This window comes from Benincasa hispida, unplaced genomic scaffold (genome assembly GCF_027475165.1).
Source record: "Benincasa hispida cultivar pf3 unplaced genomic scaffold, pf3_genome.v1.1 HicScf1295, whole genome shotgun sequence".
Lineage (NCBI taxonomy): Eukaryota > Viridiplantae > Streptophyta > Magnoliopsida > Cucurbitales > Cucurbitaceae > Benincasa > Benincasa hispida.
In genome coordinates this window covers 1-15,949 of record NW_028325626.1, presented here as the reverse complement: position 1 = coordinate 15,949, position 15,949 = coordinate 1, and the positions used below count along the sequence as shown (strand labels likewise).

General features: G+C 32.6%; 3 protein-coding genes across 3 annotated transcripts; 1 reads left to right on the top strand and 2 right to left on the bottom strand.

The window, feature by feature from the left end:
- The first annotated feature begins 2,875 nt into the window (after positions 1-2,875).
- LOC150031333 (uncharacterized protein C24B11.05-like) lies at positions 2,876-6,423 on the top strand. Its single transcript, XM_090309085.1, has 8 exons — positions 2,876-3,068; positions 3,158-3,223; positions 3,337-3,434; positions 3,538-3,575; positions 3,693-3,780; positions 4,008-4,217; positions 4,323-4,388; positions 6,062-6,423. The coding sequence occupies exons 1-8, from the start codon at positions 3,038-3,040 to the stop codon at positions 6,236-6,238; spliced, it is 774 nt and encodes a 257-aa protein (XP_090165211.1). The 5' UTR covers positions 2,876-3,037; the 3' UTR covers positions 6,239-6,423.
- A 687-nt stretch (positions 6,424-7,110) lies between these two features.
- On the bottom strand, positions 7,111-9,252 carry LOC150031332 (uncharacterized). The gene has a single exon (XM_090309086.1). The coding sequence runs from the start codon at positions 8,385-8,387 to the stop codon at positions 7,800-7,802; it is 588 nt and encodes a 195-aa protein (XP_090165212.1). The 5' UTR covers positions 8,388-9,252; the 3' UTR covers positions 7,111-7,799.
- Positions 9,253-11,726: 2,474 nt separating this feature from the next.
- Positions 11,727-14,748, bottom strand: LOC150031331 (putative linoleate 9S-lipoxygenase 5). The gene is made up of 7 exons (XM_090309087.1): positions 14,329-14,748; positions 13,861-14,196; positions 13,667-13,752; positions 13,472-13,579; positions 13,076-13,380; positions 12,713-12,976; positions 11,727-12,638 (listed from the first exon to the last, which is right to left on the bottom strand). The coding sequence occupies exons 1-7, from the start codon at positions 14,429-14,431 to the stop codon at positions 11,870-11,872; spliced, it is 1,971 nt and encodes a 656-aa protein (XP_090165213.1). The 5' UTR covers positions 14,432-14,748; the 3' UTR covers positions 11,727-11,869.
- Between the last annotated feature and the right edge of the window lie 1,201 nt (positions 14,749-15,949).

The window sequence follows — 15,949 nt, the reverse complement described above, 5'->3', positions numbered from 1 at the left end:
ATATTGACATATTTTTACCATAAATTATTGGAGGAATGATGTTGTTTAGGAAAAAAAAATAATAATTAGACATAACAAGTACTTTTAAAATTATTTAGACAAAATATACAATTTTTTTTGTCTGTTATGAAATGCATTAAAGAAGATTTGTATCTTTAACGTTAGTTTTTCAAATATATATATATATATATATATATCATTCTTCCACATTAATTTTTTGGAAAAAATTGTTATGAAATCTTGAATGTATTATTGAAAAGACGCATTCTATAAAAGATTTAAAAAAAATGGACATTTTTAAAGATAAAAAATATTTACATTTTTATTGCAAAAAAAATTTCAAAGTACTTTTTGCGTAAATATTTTTTGAATTTTTCTATTTATAAGAATTTCTCAAAAAAATTACATGTTTTACCTAATAATTTCAAAAGTACTTGTTTTGTCTAATTGTTTTTTAAAATAACAATATTCTTTTGATTAACCCGATCTTTTGGATTAATGTTTTTTTTATCTATGTTGTAAGATCGAAATTCAAATAGAATTGATATTGTGTTATTGGTAGCCTAATATATCCAGGTCCTTTCACTTTTTTGGGCCCAATTTAAATATTTTTCTCTAGGCTCCTTTATTGAACTTGTTATACTCTTTGATGTCTGAAGGAAAAAAGTTAGACCATTAGTCTTTCTAAAGCTTATATGAGTGGTTAAGTGCTCGGTTGGAAGAAATCTTCCTCCTTCAAAAGGTTTTAGGAGATTGACGGATGGCTGAAACTGTTCACTTTACAAAGGAAAGAGACATGCGTGAAGAAGGCCAAACTGAAGAGATATATTTTGTTGTTTAAATAGTCTCCATATAGAGAGGTTTCGACAAAGAAAAATTGAATGAGTAATTAAATTTTAAAAAGAGTTGAGAGTAATTGAAGTGATGAATTTCATGGAGATATTATTCATTTTCTTCCATTGAAAAATTAAGAGGTGGGAAGTTATATAGAATTAAAAAGAAAAATTAAAAGATAATGAAAATGAAATTAAAACTAAACGGGGATTTTTTAATTGCTTTGGAAGGCCGCAAAGTCGCACGTGGGTGGTTGTGCTTTGTCCAAAACGTCGAGTTGGACACGTGCTTGAAAACGGCGAACGTTCGTCTCGTCCTAACCTTGATCAAACTTTCAACATCAAACCGGTGGCTAGGCCCCATTCCAACTCGACCCACCAAATGGACATTATCTATAAATAATTCTAACCTAACAATGTGACTAATAACTTTACACTTTCATACTCTTTCACGATGAATTGTCGTTGGCTTTTCATACTGATATTCACTTCAAGTGGAAACGTATTATGTTCTTTCGTTAATTGTGAGAGGATTTTGTGCAATAATTAGTTCCTACTAATAATCGATGACATTTAACGTTTACGGAGATAACATCACTCTTCCATATTTTATATCCAACGTGTTCTATGAGTACGCAAATGGAGTAGCCAATGCCTTAGATCTCTATATTCAATTCCATTGCAACTACTAAATTTGGATGGAGGATTTGTTCGTTAGGATATCACATGCACGAAGAAACTCATGTAACACTATTGAATATATGATAGAAAAATAACGCTCATTCTATTCATTCACTTTTTTTTTTTTTTTAAAAAAAAAGTAAATTGTTGAATATGTAACAAGAAAATAACGGGTGAAGATTAGAGAGCGTATAAACGTTAACTTACGACCGATAATTGTTAAAATACTATAAGTTGTAGAATGTTCAAGAAGATTGGTAATTCAAACAAGCACAAGTACTTCAATCCAATTGAACTCACAATTCTATTGAGTTAAAAATTAATTTGAGATAAATTTGATATTTGATTTTTTTCAGTCCATTACGATTATCAATTCTTGAGTATGATGAACCTAACAAAACCAACCTGGTTTGGAAAAATATATAATCATAAATTTATGACTAGCACAAAATTTAGTCCCTTACAACCCATTTTTATATCTAACCCAAAGGCATTTTAAACCAAAGTTAGGTTGGTTATTTACCGTTTTCAAAATGTTGGCTTTTTAGACCACCTTTGATTGAAGACATATTTGAAAGCTAGGAAACTTAAATAAATTAATATAAAGTCAGAGTTTTAGTTGAAACTTGATGAAACTGTCTCAATTCGACTCAAAATTTATAAGTTGGTTGTGGTTGTATTCATGACTTAAAATAGTTTTTCAGATTATAGAAATTTATCATCTAAACAATCGAGTTGTGTTTATAATATTAGAAAATCAACTCAACTTAACTCATGAATGTGTTTAAGAGAAGGTTAAATTACTATTACATTACTATCTTGGTTCTTTTGCTTTCAAAACGTCCATTATAATCTTTGTACTCTTTTAGTGTGTGAAGTGTCGTGCTAAAGTTTTGGTCGAATGACGAAATGATAAAAATAATCACATTTTTAAAAAAAGACCATAAAGTAAAGCAGATATTTTGAAAGTAATGTAATCAAAATAGTATTTTATAGGATATTTGGGAAGGACTATCCTGATAACCATCTCTTGATACAATAAATATTAAATTTTATAGTATCGAATTAACTACAGTAAATACTATTTCAAAACACTTAACAGTATTTATTATTTTCTACCATCTTTACTATTTTACATTCATCATTTTTTTTTATTCTTTGCTACTGTATTAACTTTTTTTTTCTCAAACTAAAAAAGTTTATACCTCAAATACATATTATTATAATTCAAATTAAAATAATCTACATTTCAAATACAAATACTATAATAATCAATTCTTTGTCACGAAGATCATATCTTTATTTTTGGGTAGAGTAAAAAATGCAATTTAAAATAATAATAAGAACGAGGAGTCTGAGTCAGCATTGCCACACATGTTTATCCAAGCGCGTTATCTCTTGCCCCTTTCCCTATATATTATGCCACTCCTCCTCCCTCCCTTCTTCGCTCTCTGTTTTTCTATTGCTCCTTCTAAGTTCCTCTGTTTCCCTCTGTTTTCCTCTGTTTCTCTCTGTTTTCACCCATGGCTTCTTCTTTCGACTGCCTCATTTTTGGTATCTTCGTCCTCTTCTTCTTCTTCTTATTCTTTTCCAAGATCTGAAGGTTCAAGATTTTGTGACTCTTTTTTTTCTTTTCAATACAGACTTAGATGACACTCTGTACCCATTCAACACTGGAATTGCTGCTGCTTGCAAGAAAAACATCGAAGGTCTCAAAAGAACTGTTTTGTTTTGTTCTTAAAGATTATATTATTAGTTTGTAATCAATGGGATTTAGTGTTCTTGAAGATTAATTTGAGTAGTGAAATTGGGTATTTGACAGATTTTCTCATCGAGAAATGTGGATTCCCAAAAACCCAAGCTCCCATTCTTCGAACAGAGCTTTTCAAAACATACGGCAGCACCCTGGCTGGTTTACGAGTAATTTCCTCATCATTAACAAATTAAAATCTTTATTACAAAACCAGAGTTCTAAAACTATGTGCTAATTTCCCTTTTTGTGTGTGTATTTAATTATGTTCAGGCATTGGGCTATGACATCCAAGCCGATGATTACCATGGGTAAGCTTTTATTAAAATAATAATGATTGAAATTAATTTTTGATTGAGAAAAAGACAAGTGATAACCCAATAATTCTCGAATAAAAACGTAAAGTTTTGTAATTTATGGTTTCTTAGTTTCGTGCACGGGAGGTTGCCGTACGACCGGATCAAACAAGACATTCAGCTCCGGCGTCTCTTACTTGCCATTCCTCACAGAAAACTCGTAAGTTAAAGTTACGACTTTTTGAACAAAAGTTTGTTTGTACTTTTCAACCAAAGTAATGCAAGGTGTGAATTGATACAGATATAAAAGTTGATAACTTGAAACCATTATTAATTTAAAGTTTTAATTAATATTACTGATAAAGTTTCGATAAAGTTTAAAGGTATGAATCGATTCTTTTTGTTATTTTTTAATTTAATGTTGATAATCACTTGTTCAATTTGTAGATATTCACAAATTCCGATATGAATCATGCAACTGAAGTGCTCAGTCGACTCGGTTTAGAAGATTGTTTCGAGAAGATCATATGTTTCGAGACAATGAACCCAAATCTTCCAAAGGCGACTCGGCCAAATGAGTTTCCGATCCTTTTGAAGCCATCGATGGATGCCATGAGAATCGCGCTTGACGTCGCCGATGTTGACCCTCGTCGTACGGTACGCCATCGCACAATAAAATTTGTGATATTTTATGAGAAATGTCGGTCTCTACCACAGACGTTCGTTTAGTTGTTTGTTTATTTATCTTGTTGTTGTTTGCAGTTGTTTCTTGACGACAACGTCCGCAACATCGCCGCCGGAAAAGCCCTCGGCCTCCGTACCGTTTTGGTAAGAAATTTCCTTTCTCCCGTCTTTTAAACGTGCTAAATTTCTTTTTTTTAATACCTAACACAATTTATTTTGTTTTGAATTTTGATGCATAAAGTTTTATTTTACCATTTAATTTTTCTTCAAATATTTATTTTAGTTTTTGACTTTTAAAATTGTGAAGGCTATTTAAGCTAATAATTCAATATATAATTAAAACACAACGTCGTGTATTTAAATTCTTGTTAGATAATTTTCTATCCAATTAACGTTTATATTTAATATAATCTATTTGCTTATACTTTTAGGTTTAATAATAATTTGATAAAAAAAAAAAAAATCTAATAAACATTTGAAGTTCTAATAAATTATCTTCTTGATCATCATTTGATCATCAATCATGTTTAGGTAGTCTAGATTACATAAATTTATTTTTTAAAATCATGTAAGCTCACTATGATGCTTCGTCAATATAAAATATTCATAGATTTTAATATTGAAAGTTAATAAATTTAATATTTGAAGGATCAATGTGAGATTTTTTTTAAAAAAGAAAAAAGTCATGAAAGTTTTTAAATGATATAATTTATCCGCATTATTTATTTTCTAATGAGCTACTTAATAGTTGTTATCAACATTTTGTCTTTTTCAAAATAAAAAGTTTAAATAATGAAAATACATAAAATTGTTAGATAAATTCATAAATAGAAAAATCTAAAAGATATTTATACTTTATAGTGTTTTGTATTTATAGGACTTTTTTTTGCAATAGAGTGTAAATATTTTTAAATACCTTTTATATTTAAAAAGTTCTCTAATTATTACTTTGATAATCAGTTAATCACATGCAAATAATCTTAATATTAAAAGTGATCAAGAAGTCGTCTAACAGCTTCCCTTCCTTTAATTTGTGTGTATGGTGTAAAGTGGATTTATTCCAATTAATGGGAAAAAATATTTTGAAAATGGCACGTGGCATCTACTAGTTTGTTATTCGAAAAGTAGGTACGGATCTCATCCAAATAGTGGAGCCACGTCATCTATATCCACACGAAAGAGAATTTAAAATTAAATTTAAATTACAAAAGGATTTTCAATTTAAATTACAAAAGGATTTTCTTCTTCTTATTATTAGGTATTTGGGTCAATAGTATAAAATAAAATATGTACTTTCAAATATTGTAAAAAAATAAAAATAATAATAATAACAAACAGTGTACTCAGATGAACCTAAAATCAAATTGTTATATAAAACACTATTAAAATACAGATTTTTATTTTTAAACTTCAAAAATATCAAATAGATTTCTCTATCTTTTGAAATTTTTTCTCACATAGACTTTGGTATGTTCAAAATTTTTAAAAATTAATTGATTTAATAGATATAAAATCGAATTTAGTTTCATTATTTTTTCCCCAACTTTAAAAAAAAAAAAAATTGTTGAACATGTCTATGACTTGTAAAATATAAAATTTAAATATTTAGTGACATATTAGATCCAAAATTGAAGGTCAATTAAAAACTTGTTAAAACATTATTTAAAGTTCAGCTTGACCTATTGAACACAAAGTTGAAATTTTATGAATCAAATAAATACAAAAATGTAATATTAACATAAATTAATGATATGTAGTAAAAAATTTTAATTTGTTGAAAAATATAATTTATACGGTGTTGTTTTTGTTAAATGAAGGTTGGGAAGACTGTGAAAAGTAAGGAGGCGGATTATGTGGTAGAGACCGTGCATAATCTAGTACAAGAAGTTTCAGAGATATGGATGAGCGTAGAATTAGATAGTGATGATGAAATGACCAACCGGAGCTGCAATGATGTTGATTCTATTCTCATGGCGACACCTGTTGGTGCTTAAATTATTATAATGAAATCCGATTTTTGTACATAAGTGATCGGTTTGATCAAATGTATAAACCCTTAATAGGGTGTTAAAGAATGTAGAAAATCCTTTACCCCATGCAATGATAACATATATAAATAGTGAGTACAAGAAAATATATTTTCAATAAATTTTAATCAATTTCTTGTCTCTCTCAAAAATAATATATTTAAATTTTTTTTGCATTGTCCCAAAAGAAATCTTGTGGTCAAGTAAATACAATTGCTTATTTGATTTTCATTTTTTCTAGAAAAAATACATACCTGGTTTATTTAGTTTACGATTTGAAATAAAGTATATATATGAATAACATGTTTGAGAATAAGATTTCGAAGAATAAAAAGTGAATATATTCAATTGAGCATGAGAACGTTTTAAAAAATGTACAAACATAATAAGTTTGTATTTAATTTATGAAATTAATAAAAAAACGTATCTTTTTTTTTACATTGAATATATATATATATATATATATATATATATATATATAAAATAAGAGCCAACTTTATGTATATATACTATAAAGTCTCATGCTTTTTCTTCCTTTTACATAAAAAATATAATTTTTATTTTTTTTTTCAAAAAAAAAACCACGTGACAATTTTTAACTAAAATTTTTCCTTAAATTTTATAGTTTAAAAAGGAAAGGGATAGAAAAAACTCATACTTTTGTAAGCTATAAAAATACCTTTATTCATGAAATAAATGATGTCGGAAAATATACTATTTTATATCGAATCTCATAAATCTTACACCAAACAAAGGTATCAAAAACTCTTAGAGTGTGTTTGGTATGTGATAAAAGTAGAGAGTTGAGTTGAATTGAGTTGGTAATTATTATATGGAGAGTTAAATTATCTGTGTTTGTTGTGCAGAGTTGAGTTGAGTTGGTAATTACTGTCTATGTTTGTTGTGCAGAGTTGAGTTGAGTTGATAATTATTGTCTGTGTTTGTTGTGCAGAGTTGAATTGAGTTGAGTTGGAGGATCTGATGCAGTTTTTTTGTGACTGAGATTAGTTCTATTTTTTTATGTTTGTTTTTTATTTCATTCTTTCATTTTTTTAGTTTTATGCTTTGCTATTGTTGATTAATTTTCAAATATACACGTATTTTCTCAAATCATTTATGACATAAACTGGACGATCTCACTTTTTTTTCTCAATTTGTAGAACATAATAGATTATTTTTCATATATTCTTTTCAAAAACTGTAATAATTCTAATTCTCTTCAATTAGTAAAACATACCAACAAAATATATTTCATATTGCTGCTCAATTAATTGGTATATTGTATATTGTATGTATATATATTGAAGGTATATATATTTCATATTGAATGTTTGTATGTATATATATCCAAAAAAAATTTACAAAATATATGTTCTTTTCGATACTTATAATATTAGTTATATTTACAAACACAAAAATTACATATTTTCAAGTATGCAAAAGTTATCATTTTTTTCAACATGACAGTCCATTGTCCATTTGCTATTATCCAAAAGAGCTATAAACAAAATATAGGGGTGTGGTCAGTCTACATGTTTCTTCCTAGTAGACGGAGGCAGTACCTCTTCTGTGTGTGTTCTGGTACTGCAAGGAAGTAATCTGTCTTCTGAATGTCTGTGACAACAAGGTCAATCTGATCATCCTCATCCAGGCCATCAATGCTGTATATGGCATTTACTACTTCCTTCCGATGCCCGAACTCCAGCTCATACTTCTCCTTTTGCCACAATGCAAGTCTACCCATGTATGTGCTCTGCATTTCAACAGTCGATCTCATGATGTCGATCATTTCAGCTTGGAATGATGACCTCTTCCTTTTACTGCCTCGAGATGACTCGGTAGGTACACTCGCTCTACCTGTAGATTGCTCTGCTGGCTCTTCATCTATTTCATCTTGATTTAATGGTGACTCTGTCTGGCGAACCTCAGGGGTGTGACAGTCCTGTAATCTAAGTCGAATCTCATCTTCAAACTCTCTGAATGCATTCGTCGCCATCACGTATGGGTCCTCACTTGATTTCCCTACTGCTCTGTCTTTCCCAAATACCGTGGAGAGGTCATCGTAATGTGGGAATGACTTGTTCCACATCCCCTTCGCATTGGGATGACTCTGCATTGATACACATACACATTATTAATATTTATATTATAACACGTATCCGTACATTTTTTTTCTAGAATCTTACACGAACCCAAAGATCGAAAATCTCCCTCTCGACCTGGACACATTTGAACTCCTCGTTCCAGCCGAACCTCGACTGACTTAACATCTCTGATACTGCGTTGTATTGTTTCTTCAGACTCCTCACCTTGCACTCAATGGTGTTCTGATTCAGTGCACACCCAGGGACTTTCTTATGCAAAATTCGCTCTAAGTGTTGTAGGTATCCTAGTCAAAACGTCCCATTATCGGACCTCTAACCAGTCTCCACCAAATACAATAGAGCTTCCACCAACTTAGTGTCCTCCACCTTTGACCATACGTGTTTAGACATCTTACCATTACCTGCCATTATGCTGCATGCATACGTTTGTTGAATGAAAAGATGCTATAAATTAAACACATGCACAAACAAAGGATAAACTGCTGAAATTATATGTTCCAATTTAACTTGTTCACACAGAGTCTTGGCATAAAACATTTTCACGACATACTTGGAATGTTCCATAATTAAATTCCATTCAGTAGTAAAAGAAAAGTAAGCAATGAACATTGAATAATCAAGCTCTTTGCCATTGAGTAAATATTTCGACTGCTAAGTCATCCCTGAACTTGGTCCATTCCTCTGATGATTCAACAAATTCAATATGATCCCCATTAAGACCAACTGATGTAGAATTCTCCTCATCGGGCACGTCAAGCATTGCACCGATTCCCATCTCCCTTGTGATCAAGTTGTGAATAAGGCAACATGCAGTTATTGTTCGACATTGGACTTGTATTGGGTAGAATGATTTTCCCCTAAGAATAGTCCATCGCCCCTTTAGCAACCCAAATGCTCACTCGATAACGTTTCTTGCTGAAGAATGTTTCATGTTGAAAAATTCTCTTGCAGTTGTCAGTGCGTTTCCTGCTCCACGCCAATCAGAGAGATGGTATCATTCCCCTCTGTACGGCGCTAAGAATCCTTCAGCGTTGGGGTATCCAGCATCATATAGGTAATAGTATCCTGTACACGTTTCGAAATGTCATGCACATGTGTTGTGGCAGGTACGCATGTTTAAATAACGTATACGGTTATTATAATACCCTTTGGAACCCTCAATCCGTACGGTCGCAAAACCGCATCCCTAGAAACCCTTGAATCGGCTGCAGACCCTTCCCACCCTGGCAAAACGAAGACGGACTCCCATTTTGATCACATACCGCAAGAACGTTTGTGGCAATCTCTCCCTTTCTCATCCCATATCGAGGTCGATCGACGACATTAACATTCACTTTAATGTATGTGCCGTCTAACGTACCTAGACAATTCTGTTTCTCTCAAGTGATCAGAATGAATTAAAAAAAAAAATCTATCGTTGCATGCATATTTATGACGTATTCATGTAAAAAACTGAGTACTTTTTGTACCTGAAACCACTTCCATCTTCCATCGGTGCATGTATTTGTGATCGGTTCTGGTTTTCTTAACAAAACAGTGTGAAGTTGTAAGACTGCGCTAAGAACTGCATTGAAATATCTCGAAACTGTCTCACCAAACCTCGAAAAGTTTCCACGTACCACTCGATTCTTGACATCGTGTGCAAGAATGTGTAGGAATATCACAACCATCTTTTCGACGTCCATACATCTTATTGGTTCCAAACAACCAGTCGACCATAGCATATTACATAGAATCGTAAAGGTACGTCTATCCATTCGGGTGCTTTCACGACATGCCAAGTCACTCTCGTAAATTAGGCGAAAGAAGGTCAACTGCCTAATGCAGTGCCTAGCATATGTCGGTTGTCTCTCTATCCTTCGGTAGTTTTTCAATAACGTGGTTAGTGTTATGAACAACTGTATTTGAGAGTGCAAAATAATTCTTATGATCGAAAAGAGGTCTTCGACAGTATCCATCTTTATAGGGAAAGGGATACACAAGTTATTCCTGAAAGGGTAAGGTATTTAGCGGATTATGTTTCATGATTAAGAAAGAATAGCAAACGATGTCAAGCGTCGTATTGGGCATATTGGGTTATAGTTTAGATTTATGGTGTTATTTCCCAATGAGGATCTCGCTCATGAGGGGGATCTCGCTACCGAATTATGTTTCATGATTAAGAAAGAATAGCAAACGATGTCAAGCGTCGTATTGGGCATATTGGGTTATAGTTTAGATTTATGGTGTTATTTCCCAATGAGGATCTCGCTCATGAGGGGATCTCGCTAGAGCGAGATCCCCCTCATGAGCGAGATCCTCATTGTTTTTCACCTATTGAAATGAACTTATTATTAGATAAAAAAAAATTACATAATACTACTATTTCACCCATAATTCATAAAAAATTTGAGAAGTATCAGATTAAAAAATATAATGTCGCCAACCATTAATAAAAAAATTTGTGAACTAGTATTTCAAAAAAATGTGACCAACCATTAACAAATAACATATTTCCAACTTTCTCTACTCTCGCACTCTCCAACTTTCTCGCTGGTCTCGTTCTCTCCCACTTTCTCGCTCAAAATCTTGCTCTCAATGATCTCGTCGGTCTCGATCTCAATGGTCTCATTCTCGCTGATCTCACTCTCAACGATCTCGCTCTTAGCTCATACTTCTCATTTTGCCACGATGCAAGTCTACCCATGTGTGTGCTCTGCATTTCAACAGTTGACATTTCTAGCGAGATTTCCTTCTAGAGCGAGATCTTATCATAAAATTAGCGAGATTCAACCCACATTTCTAGCGAGATTTCCTTCTAGAGCGAGATCCTCATCACAAAATTAGCGAGATTTCACTTGTACAGGGTTAAGTTTCGACTTATGTACAACCCTTTATACATATTGTTTCCAAGTTTTTTTTTGTTTGTCGAGTTATTTATGTCGAAACTTCAACCTACAACAACCCTAATATACATTGTTTCCAAGTTTTTCTTTATTTATCGAGTTCTCAACATTCAACCTCTACATTAATCCAATCCTCAATCCTCGACTTCTAGCAAAACAACAATATTTCTCTAATATAAAAGGTCTAATATTTCTCTAATATTATAAGTTTTGAAAACAATCATATTAATATAAAAGGTCCTAGTTTTGAGGGGATAAAAAAAGAAGAGTTTTGAGTGGGTAAAAAATGGGGTTTAATAACCCATAGGTTTTCTTCATGGACTTAACAAACATGATAATAAATATCCACCCAACTCAACTCAACTCATACCTATTTATCAAACATCCCCCTCATTAATTCTCATCTCTCATTTACTCATACCAAATTGCTCTTAAGATAATTTCAAAAGTTAAAAAAACACAAACTTTATAGGCTAAACCCATAATTCAAATAAATAAAAATGAGTAAAAAACATAAAATAAACATAATTTTATTATTCAAATCCAATTGGCAACCTCACATAATCTCAAAAAAAAAAAAAAATAATAATAAAAATAAAAAAGTTTTCTCAAATGGAAATGCTATTTGGGATCCCTCTAACATTGAGGCCTTCTTCTTCATAGTGATTGGAGGTATTAGGGAACAGAAATGTGTAAGGCATTTTCACAGGCCCAACTCGATTCCTCCATTTCTCGTCATTGTTCATCCTCATAATCTTCTCTTCAATCTCTCTCAGCCGATCCCCAAATCTCTCAAACGCCGCTACTGCTTCTTCATCCTTAGTCCAATCCGCCGTATCTCTTTGCCCTAGATAAATCTCATCCACCGAATGTCGAGATAAGCTCTCAATCAGCGATACTCCCAATATCGTTTGTAGTTGAGCCGTGATCGTCTTCAAGTAGGCTAAATCTGGGTCCGTCTCCAGCTCTTTAAACTCCGGCGTCCCTGGTTCCGGCATGAACCGCCGGCTCACTGTCGGCCGGTTCGGGAGGTACCCAGCATAAGGGTATTGCCCGAAGTTCACAGCGGCGTGGAGGGCTGATGCTATCCAAATGATGATGGTGCATGATTGGATTAAGTCTTCCCTTGTGTTCATTTTAGGCCACCATGGTTCGTCTTTCAAATCCCCATGGCCAACAGTGCGAAGCTCTGTCCACCATGATTGAATTTCTGTGTCTTCTTCAACCATTTCATCTGATTTGTAATAGAATGAAGAATAATCTCTGACCCATTTCTCAATTGCAGACCAGATTTCGAGTCCATCGACGGCATAAGGGTAATCCTCTATTAGAAGCTTGAGGCCATGGGGGCTACTCGGATCAGGAATTGCTACTCCTCTGCAAATGGGGTAAGGGAATTTTAATTTTCAGAGTCATGTTTATGAAATTTAGGAATATGGAACACAACCCACCTCTTGATTAGATCAGTTGGGAGTGCTTGATCTGTGAAAACCCAGTTCTTATAAAGAACAGCTGACATTTCTAAGGCGTATTTTCCTGGAAAGACAGTGGTTTCAAGAATTCCACCAGCATTGATGAGAACTTGTCTAGCCATGGCATTAATGTTCATTGTGTCTCTGAAGTGTGGATGAAGAAGCTTATAGATTGGATGCACAACACTTAATTGTCTGTTTGTTGCAATGATGAATGGCTCTATCACAGCATGAGTGTTCAACCTGCAAGTTCAGTAAAATTGAGTTATTAAGGGTTTAATTGAGGAAGATAATCAATCTTGTATATTGATTTGATTGTTGTAGCATTTCAGGTTATAATACCAATGGCTAATCAACTGGTGATATCCGGAATCATTCACGGCGACATAAGCTTTAGCCAACTGCCAAACAGATCCCTCGACGCCGTGTTCTGCTGGAGTGAAAATTTTGCTGACTGCTCCATGATAATAACCTTGAGGGTGGGGTAGACTTAGTTCAATTGCTAATGGCTTCAAGATGCCATTGTCCTGCAGAAGGAGGAGTGTTCTGGTAGCGTATGTCTTTGTGGATGTTGAGTTTATTCTACTGATGTATGGCATCAGTGAATCATGATGATCTAGAATGAACAACTTGTTCATTTCCAAAGCCTGATCAGCAAGTAACATAAAGATCAAGATACTAAAAGAAAAAAGTCCTCATGGTTGTAGTTTAAGGAGATGAATGAAGTATGTACAGTACCTGATCAATAGTGAGCCCATTCAAGTGTTCTGCTATGTGTTCTGCTGTTATGGAACTGTTCTGGTTTCCATATGTTTTAGGATCCAACTTGCTGGCTGGAGGGAACTCCTACAAAGCAACATTTGAATTGAATTACGGGTGAAAGAAGCCTTGGAAATTTAGTAAACAAAGTTACAGATTTGAAGCATGTCATACTTCGAGTCGACGAATGATAACCGGGTTCACTCCAGCAAGCATTTCTCGTCCAAACTCTTCATCTGTCCTCCAAGCTGTTTTGCTCTCTGGAATTGCAACCCCACAAGTAATAATTTAGCATTCTAGGGGAGTTTTTCGAAAGCTTGACGTCATAGAGTTCGATCGGAGTGAGAGGGTGGATTACATTTGCATACCTTTTATGACATCAGGCACTGGAAACTTCAGAAATTGACGGCCATCGGAACGCATCAGTTCCCTAAACAACTGCCAAGGAACTAGTTCCCTTAGGGTGCCTAATACTTCAGTTGGTAGTGTCATTCCTCCTTCATAAAGATCCAGAACATCTTGAAAGGAATCAAACTCATTAATAGTTTTATCACATAAAGATTTGATCTCTGGGAGTAATGTCTGAACAATTGACTTCACACCATAAGCTAGAAAATCTGATAATTTCAAGTTCCGAAACCGCTCGTCTCTTGGCACGTAAATATCTAAACTCAATAAAGGCAACCTGCATTCACAGGATGGATCTGTAACAACAATAACCAAGTTGATAATTAGAATGAATCGATGTCCTGACTTCTCTTTTAGAAACAAGTCTTGTTAGCAAACCATAAAGAAGATAAACTTGAAAGAATTGATCTAAAATCTATATCCTCAACCTGCTTTTGCTGGTTTGCGACTGGTACGCCCTCTTCGAGGATAAGGAAACTCCTTTGAGCCACCAAGAACGGTGCGGACATACTTTTTGCCCGAGTTTGGCATTCCAAGATCATTGTAGCAAGCGTAGTCATAAACTCTATCCCACTCCTTAAGCTCACCATTGCCATTTCCACGAAGGTTAACAAGTTCTTCTTCTCTATACTTCCGTAATGACTCGGGTGTTTCACTTGGAAGATAACTCTTAACAAATGAACAAACAAAATAATCTCCTGTTACTATAAGATATAATTGCAAAACTTCAAAAACTCAAAATGAAGAATTTATGTAAGTCAACGAAAAGGGAAAATTAATGGCCATCTACAAAAATGTATCTTTTTCATAGTATAATGAGGGAAAGAACTGATAGGTATTTTATGCTTAAGTCTTTCTTGTTTCTTATATATATATATTCTAAACACTTTTGGTATTTGAATGTTTATAGTAACAATTTAACCCTAAGTTTGTAATAGTTTTGGTCATTGTACTTTCAAGCTTGTAACAATTTAGACTCAATCATAAAAAAAAATTCATCAAAATTAGGTGTAAAATTTTATAGCAAATTAACTCAGTTTATATAGTTTATAAATAAATTTAATCTCTGACCAATCTATCGATCTATTTACGTCAGAAATTTAATTAAATATTTAAAATATTTTTACGATAGATACACAATAAATTTGTTACAAATCGTAAAGTACATGAATTAAATAGTTAATTATTAAAGTTTAAAGATTAAATTGTTACAAATTTTAAAGTACAATGACTAAATCGTTTACTAATTAATATTCATAGATTATATTAGATTGTTACTTCCATAAAAGTTGATGAAGGAATAGTATTTTTTAACCCTTTTTTTCTCCTTTTGAAATGTGGATAAGGAGGATTCAAATCTTTATCCTTTAGAGGAGGTATTTGATACCTAAACCTCATTGGTTATTCTTCTGCAATAGACTTAACAAGGAAGAAAACAGCAAAAAAGATTGAAGATGATATTAAAAATATTAAACTACAAGTTAAGTAAATTTTTCAAGCTTTTATCTAAAATATTTCTCAACCCCAAAAATGCCCAATACAAGTCCTCAATTTTGTGTCTAATAAATCTATGACATTTTTAAAATTTTAAAAAATTAACTAGCTTGTTAAATATAAAATCAAATTTTATGTTTAATAGAATCCTAAACTTTCGATATTGTGTCCAGTAAATCTTCGAATTTTAAAAGTCACTTGAATAGGCCAAAAATTTATTAGACACAAAATTGAAAATTCATAGATCTATTAGATACTTTTTAATCTTCAATTTAGAAACTAACTCGACACAATTCTAATATTTTTGGAACTAAACTTGTGATTTAGACTAGAACAAAAGATGGCCAACCCATTGTCGATTAAAGTCCCCCCCCCCCCCCCCCCCCAAAAAAAAAAAAAAAAAAAAACTTCCATTATAAGAAAGAACTAATGAACATTTAGAATATGTAAAAAGAAAAAGTTATGCCATCTTGATCTAACTTAATAATAAAGGGATTTGATAAGCTTTCTCGAAATCATACTTCACGTTTACATACACTAACAAATTACAAGATA